This window comes from Panthera leo, chromosome B2 (assembly GCF_018350215.1).
Source record: "Panthera leo isolate Ple1 chromosome B2, P.leo_Ple1_pat1.1, whole genome shotgun sequence".
NCBI classification, from domain to species: domain Eukaryota; kingdom Metazoa; phylum Chordata; class Mammalia; order Carnivora; family Felidae; genus Panthera; species Panthera leo.
Window position 1 is genome coordinate 39,192,294 of NC_056683.1, and position 7,489 is coordinate 39,199,782.

Sequence of the window (7,489 nt, forward strand, 5' to 3'; positions counted from 1 at the left end):
TTTATATCTGTGATTATTTCCCCCTTGTCATTTCATATTTCATCCTTTTTGAGTAAGTTAGCTAACAGTGTCTTTTATATTTCATTTCAAAGAATAAGCTCTTTTATTTGTGTATTAGTTATATAACTTTTCTCCTTTAAAATGAACTAGCAATTTGAGTAAGATGCTTAGTTCTTATTGTTGAGGCTATGACTTTTCCTCTGAGAACTCCTTTAGCTGCACTCCAAAGGTTTCTGATATGAAGCAATGGGCTGGTCATGTCACCTGCATTTTCTTTGTTTTCATGTGTTTCTTATGATAAAATATAGAAGATCCGTATTTTCATCTCAGAAGTTACTTTTATAAAGGAGATTTGGGTTGGTATTCATAGACTTCTACCATAAGCAATGATGGAATTCATATATTTCCCCTTCTCCTCTGTTTTCTCTACCAGCCAATGGATCTTAGTATTTTCCTTTGTGTTGTTAAATATACATTTACTTCTGTCAGGCTCCAAAAAGTTTACACTATGTTCAGACCAGGGTTTTTCCCACAGGCCTTCTTTTTAGACTTTATCCTGACCTTCCCCTGTATTCTCTCCCCACCCTGACCACCCCTCCTCCACAGCAGGCAACCCCTCCCCCCTCCACCACCAGCATCTTATCCAGGGAAAGTGAGGGCTTAGTTGATTGGTGGGCAGCTGCTGCCTCCACATGGGATGGAAGTAAATTTAGGTTCTGTCACAGGTTGAGACTATCAGGGGAAGCTCCAAATATCCTGCCAGAGCTCCCTGAAAATAGCATCACTAGACTTCCTCAGCTGGAGCCAGGCCCTGCCTGTCCCCTCTCCTCAGGTACCTATACCGAATTCCGGGCCCCTCCGATGGTGACAACCTCTTTATGCCTAACTCTCCATGATTATAAGAAGATTTGGTTCCCAAGCACCTCATCCTCCCCACCTGTCTCTCATCTCAATATGGGCAAATGTTTCCAAATTGAACAGTTTCAGAAGAAATCCTGGCAGAGACCTTAAAGGCCCTTCCACCCCCAGCCTGGACTAGTTTTCATGTACACTTAACAACGGCCACACCTTTACCACTCATTCCCCTTCTTCCCATGCCATGCTTTTTCTCCACCAGGCTCTTCCCAGGCCCCAAATTTCAGGCCAAAGGGAACAGTGCTACCAGATGTCCACCCAGCTGAGAGAGAGCCAGCTCTGATAAAACATGTCTGCAAAGGTCTCTTATCTCCTGGTGCTTGGAAATCCTTTGTGCTGTCAAGGAACAGACTTGGGATTTATTTCAGTTTCTGATCTTACTCCTCAGCTCCATCTTTCCCACCCCATCTGTCCTGAGTCTTAATTTATCATTATCCCCTTCCTCCCATCTTATGTCATCAGGTCATAAGGTACCACTTGTTTACAAGGTGCAGAGCAGAAGGCAGAAGAGATTTCTAGACTCAAGCTAATGGATCTGTACTTTCAGGTATCTTGAGAAAGGCAGGAAATATATTCGAAGATGCCTTCTTGGTGCCCCTTGAATCAGACTGCATCCCGGAATTCTGACCAGGAATGAAACCATGCCCTCACTGGCAGGACAGGCAGGAAATCATAGCACAAACTCTGGACTAGAATCTTTAGAGTTCCCAGGCCATGTGAATAGTCAAACTCAGGCCCTTTCTTTCCCCGTCAACTATCAAGAGCTCATATATTATCATTCAGAGTTTATTTACCTCAGTGGTTTAAGGGCAGAGGAACCAGCATGGGGGTTTCATTCCTAGCATATCTCAATCACATATAAGTATCACTTTCCACATCAGAAAAGTCAAGATGTTAGATTAGATCCTAAAGTCCCTAGCTGTTCTGATATACTAAGGATCTAGGGTATGGGCTGGCTGGCTGGATGCATAGAACTCTGGGGATGGTCTCTGTGGTAATAGTATGATGAACAGCTTAGCTGGGTGCCGTTTGGCTAGTCAGTGGATCTTGGGTTGGCTCACAGGTGGCCCCTCCACCCTTGTCCCTTCCAGGAAAGATAACTGTGGCATATGTCACAGGCTTAGAGTACATCAGGACTTTAGGAGGCAGAGGAGGCGATGAGGATTGGGCTGGGGATGGAGAGTCCTCTGATGGGGGATCAAAAGGTAGGCTGCTATAGGTGGTATTGTCAAAGGAAGGTGGCGAGTCGAGCCTAGCATACGGTATGTCCGATGGAAAATCAACTCCAAGGCCAGAGTCACTGATGTGGTGAACCACTGAGGAGGAGGCCTGTAACAAAAGCAGACAAATGAGGCAGAGAGTATGCCTTCTTCTGCCCCAGTTCCCTCTGCGGGGAAGTCCAGGACCACACTGGATCTGTCTCTCAAATCCTGAGGATGTCAGTGGGCAAGAAGGCTTCACTTTGAAGATTTTCAAGCCCCAAGTTTCTCCCCAAATCTGGGAGGGTGAAATACCAAGGTAGGAAGGCAGAAGACCACTGGCACCAAGTTCACAGCATTAAGGAAGAGGGTTTGGACTCTGACTGGGTCCCAGTCTTTCACCACCCCCTCATCCTGGGACCTCTCAGCGAGCCGCGCAGACGGAAGGTCTGCGGAATTTGGCTGGGGGCCCACAGATGCCTCTTACCTTGCCTGAAACTCTGCTGCTCTGAGATTGGCCACAGACACCAAGCCTGGTCCCTGGGAGGACAGAGGACGGCAGCACAGTCTCCTTCCTGTATTGGCTCAGTGCCCATTCCTCACTCCCTTCAGAAGCCTCTTTCCTAGTCCAGACTCTCCAGTCTACTCCCACGGGACACCAGCTACACCCCGGCCTGCCAGGAGACCCCACCCACCCACTTACTGCTTCCAGCTTCCTCCAACCCACCTCAACATTCAGCCAGTCTCCTGAGACCCTTCCCCCACCATCTCCAGTCACCTGTCTCTATTGCACTGGTCCACCCTGTCCAATTCCTGTCTGTCCCCAGGCTGGCTCTCACTGAGTCTCCTTCCTCCCATCCACCCCTCAACTTGGGACTTCTAGGGCCTGGGGGCCCCCCTAAAGCCCAGACAAGCCCATCTATAGGGGAAGCAGAACTAGACTCCCGACATTGTCTACAAGACTGGCTGGTTCAGGACCAGCAGGGGCTGTGCTGGGGTGTGCAGGTAGACTGCTACCTACCTTTCCTTTTGGCCATCACAGCGAATAGCACGGCTGCTGCCACCAGCAAGCCCAGCAGGAGCGCAGCGCCCCAGATCAAGGGGATGCTGAAGGATACAAAGGGATAGGGGAGCTTAAGCCTGAACTTGGCAGGAAGCTGCTCACCAGGAGCCCCGGAGGGGTAGCAGAAAGGTGCAATTCTCGGTGAGCCATGGTTGGGAGAAGAGGATTTGGGGGTGGAATTAGGAGGGCAGACATAGGCAGGGCAGAAGAGAAACACATTTTCAGGTTATCCTGGCTGGAGACCCGCGGGCATAAAGGGGCCATTGCTGAACTGGGGGTGGGGGGGAGGTGGGACAGGAGGGTCTGCCTGACCTCCTGCCTGATCAGAAGTTCTCCAGAGGTGGAAGGAACTGTGAGGTTTCCCTTTGAGTTAGCCTGGGGCTCTGAATAAGCCTTTCCCACCCTTTCCCACCACCAGCCTTTTCCCGGACCCTGAATACAGCTCTTCTCAGTCAGTACCTCTTCTCATCCTGGCTGGGTTCCAAAGGGCTGGCACTGCCCACGATGTCTGAGAAGGGGCCGTCAGCCAGACTCCCAACCTTATAGTTCTCTTCCTCCTCTTTCGGGGTAGGAGCTGAGTCAGAAGGAAACAGTCATGAGCACATACCCAGTGTGGATAGGGTCACGGGCCTGTTGAGGTCCAAGGGACTGGGGGAGGGGGGCCGAGGAAGGAGAGGTTCCAAGCAAGAAACACAAATGGGGGCTTGGCATATTCCTTAGGGGCCCTCATTCTGGAGATCAGAGGTGGATTCTTTCTGTCTTTACCCAGTTGTGATGGGGCCCTCTTGCCCCTCCACCACCAACTGTTGCCCCTGCTTTCCTTCTTCACCTGCTGGCCTCTCCCTGGCCTCTCGGGCTGCTCAGCCTATGCGGAACCACACACTGGGTAATCTGCGCCCACCTCCCCACCCCACCGCAGCATAGGCTCTCCACTCTATCCCGCAGTGACAACCCTGCTCCTGTCGCTCATCCACAGGTCTCTAAAGGGGCATAGCCCGCTAGACTTCTCTACCTACCTGCAACCATGTGACCCCCTGCAAGCCAGGCGGGGGGGGGGGGGGGGCAACCCAAGCTCTGCCCTCAGGATCTAAAGAACTCTAGGGTCACCCCTAATGTGAAACAATGCCCAGGGACCCTTACTCAGACCCTTGCTCAGACCCCCAGACTCAGTTTTGTGACAAGGCTTCTACTGTCCCTACACCACTGTGCTCAACCTCTCTGGCTGTCAGACTCAGGCCTGGTTTCTCTGGGCTGGATGATCTGTCTTGGGAACCTGGCCAGTCCTTCTAGACTCTCAGCAGGTGTGGTCTTCCTTCTTCTCAGAGGCTCACCATCCCCACCCCCCCCACCCCCCCACCAAGCCAAACCAGGATCTGGAGATGCTGTGTCTCCCATCTTCCTGCATGCGTCCTGCGCACCTAGTGCCGTTTAAGCCACCCACACCCTCCCTGAAAGCCATGCTCCACCAGCCAGCCCTGAGCATCCACACGCTACAGCTGTCGGGTCCCCAGCACCTGCCCCTCTCCCCAGTGCATCTTGTCCTACAGGCTTGAGTTACCAGACCTTACGGTGCCAAGGAAGGAGGAGGACAGGAGAAGACTAGGACCAACAGTCCTTTACAATGTACACTTTACAATGTAAAGTAATAATCATGGACCGGAGATGAGAGGGATTCTAAGGACACCTTAGTCCGTCCTCATAAGTAACAAGTGGGGAAAAAAACCACGAGCAGGGAAAGTGCCTTTCTTCATTTCCTTATTTGGGGCTTGGGCACAAATTACTTGAGAAAGGAAGCCGTGAAGGCAAAAAAGACATCATCATTCCTAAGAGAAAGGTAGAGCAGGCTCCATTTCAGCAGGAAGCTGGCCGTTTTCCCTCCAAAACATTGTTTTTGTTTTACGACATCCAATTTCTCTGGAAAATTCTTTCTCCTACTTTAAAATTTTCTTTTAATAAATGCTCAGACGTTAGAAAGTTGTCGGCTGGGAGAGAAAACCACAGCCTATATAAAAGTACTTTCTCTCCCGAGGATAGGGGTTGACAACCCTGGAGGGACCAGGAGTGACACTTTTCTCATGGGTAAAACTAAAGGAGTTGAAGTAATCCAGGTACCGAATGTGCCTGCATGTAGGTGAGGCGCATCCTAGATGCTCTGTGAAGACATAAAATTCAATAAAATCCGAATTCAGTCATTTTAAGCCATCAAACCCATTAGAGCAGGAGTAATAAACTGGGAGGTTTAAAGAACAAATTCCGGTTGATAAATGCCCAAATTAAAACTTTGCTTAAGGGGTGCCTGGGTGGCTCAGTCAGTTAAGCGCCCGCCTTAGGCTCATAGCATGATCTCACAGTTTGTGGGTTTGAGCCTCGCGTCCGGCTCTGCGCTGATAGCTCGGATCCCGGAGCCTGCTTCCGATTCCGTGTCTCCCTCTCTCTCTGCCTCTCGACCCTGTTCACGCTCTGTCACTCTCTCTCTGTCTCTCTCTCTCTCTCAAAAATAAATAAACATTTTAAAAATTAAAAAAAAAAAAAACAACTTTGTTTAAAACCTTTCTAAGAAAAAAAAAAAAAAAACCATCAAGTATGTTGAAAATGCGGGATGAGGCAGGCCAAGGCCATCCTTCAGCCGGGAAACCCCCGCTAGAGCAGGAGGGGGAAGGGACCCACCGTCTGGCTCGTTTATCTCTGACTGCTCACCCAGTTCTGCTTCCGCTCCCCGGGGTGCTGTCAAAACTCTCTCCTTCCAATTCCCAGCCCCGCCCCCTTCCCCCCTCCCCCGCCCCCAAGGGTCCCCATTTCCCAAGGACGGAGAGCAGCAGGTGGGGGCGGGGAGGGGCAATGGCCAGCCTAGAATGACTCACCTGGAGGGAGCACAACCAGGGCCACCCTGTGCAACGTCTGGGTCCCCGCCGCCCCCTCCACCACGCAGCCGTACTCGCCGGTGTCCTCCTCCCGCAGGGTAATCATTTCCACCTGGAGCAGGCCGCCCCCCAGGTCCGTGAGAAACATGCGCCTGCCCGCCGGGGCTCCGCGATCCACAGCCGAGGACACCAGGGGCTGGCACCCATCGGGCAGGAACCGGCACCACACCTTCCGAGCCTTGACGTCCTGGAGCCGGTAGTGGCACTGCACCAGAATGGAGCCCCCCACGGGGGCCTGCAGCACTTCCGGGAAGCTGGTGGAGGCCTGGCCTGGGGAAGGAAGGGATGTGGTTATGCGGGGCAGGAGCCCGGGGAACTTTCCAGCCCACCCACTTGCCACAGGGGCACAGGGGCCTAGAGGTCCCCCTTCAGGGCCCTACATATATGCTGCTGGTGCCACCATGATGTCAATTATTCCTGGGCACCAAGCAGAGCCCATGGGGCCCAGAGCCCACCCGCGTCACCTTACCTGCCAGTCCCACCAGCAACAGCATGAGCAGGTTGGGGCCCATGGTGGGTCAGGGAGATGTCAGCTCTGCGGCTGGCCTGGCCACTGACGCAGCATTCCCCAGGGAGCAGGAAACATCTGCCTTGGACAGTCACGTGGGGCTCTCAGCCGCCATGGGGTGGGAGGCGGACACTGGGGGCCCCTCCACCGGTGGGGATAAGGCGCCTTTCCAAAGCCTGGCTGCTTCCGGGCTTGGGAAGAGACCCTGAGAGGAGGCAGGGGTGGGTGAGGCAGGGTGAGAAGAAGCCCAAGGACAGGCGGGACCTGGGATCCTGGGGCCCAGCTAAGGGATGAGGTGACAGGAGGATGGTGGAAACTGGGAAGCAGGGGAGGCAGATGATCCTCAGGGTCTTCCAGAAATAGAATCTGAGGATGCAGAGCTGTGAAGGAGGAAGGTGAAGGGCCATTTGGGTTCTAAATTCTGTAAGGAATGCACCGGCCAAGCCCTCAGGGGACTGTCCAGTCCTGCCACACGACCTCACACCCAGAGACCCCACCCTGGTGGCGCCCTGGATGGGACCGGCCTTCATTTACTGTGCTGGGTGCCCTCCAGCCCCTGCCGGTGTGGACCCAAGCTCTCCAGCTCTGGCAACTGCATCAACCCTTTGATAATTATGCTCCATTTTCTTCTTTCCCCCTGTTTTCTGGAACCCCTTAATGAGTTGGATATTGAACCTCATGTATTCATCCCCTTTGCACAACTTTTCTCTCTCTCCTTTCCCATCATTTCGTCCATTGCGTTCTGATTTCCAGAAGGTACCCTCATCTTTTTCTCTCATCCCTTTTACACTTTTATGCCTTGGCATTTTCACTTTACAAGATTTCTTATTCTCCAAACTTTTTTTACAGCACATTATTTTTGTTTCACGAATGCACTATCCTC

The 7,489-nt window shown here is 52.2% G+C and overlaps 2 protein-coding genes across 2 annotated transcripts in view; both read right to left on the minus strand.

Moving 5' to 3' along the window:
• Positions 1-1,685: 1,685 nt before the first annotated feature.
• On the minus strand, positions 1,686-6,678 carry TREML1 (triggering receptor expressed on myeloid cells like 1). The gene is made up of 6 exons (XM_042938699.1): positions 6,568-6,678; positions 6,039-6,368; positions 3,637-3,751; positions 3,136-3,221; positions 2,602-2,654; positions 1,686-2,244 (listed from the first exon to the last, which is right to left on the minus strand). Exons 1-6 carry the CDS (start codon positions 6,608-6,610, stop codon positions 1,930-1,932), a joined length of 942 nt encoding a protein of 313 aa, XP_042794633.1. The 5' UTR covers positions 6,611-6,678; the 3' UTR covers positions 1,686-1,929.
• Positions 6,676-7,489, minus strand: part of TREM2 (triggering receptor expressed on myeloid cells 2) — an 8,646-nt gene continuing 7,832 nt past the window's right edge. The window contains exon 5 of the mRNA XM_042938700.1: positions 6,676-6,811. Within this exon, the coding sequence (XP_042794634.1) occupies positions 6,711-6,811 (101 nt within the window). The 3' untranslated portion in view covers positions 6,676-6,710. The remainder of the gene's footprint in view (positions 6,812-7,489) is intronic.

Excerpts from the sequence above, each read along its gene's own strand:
- TREML1 (XM_042938699.1), bottom strand. The coding sequence starts at position 6,610 with ATGGGCCCCAACCTGCTCATGCTGTTGCTGGTGGGACTGGCAG. Across the intron at positions 6,369-6,567 it reads GTTGCTGGTGGGACTGGCAG|GCCAGGCCTCCACCAGCTTC; the intron begins GTAAGGTGACGC and ends TTCCTTCCCCAG. Across the intron at positions 3,222-3,636 it reads CCCAGCCAGGATGAGAAGAG|CATCCCCTTGATCTGGGGCG; the intron begins GTACTGACTGAG and ends TGTATCCTTCAG.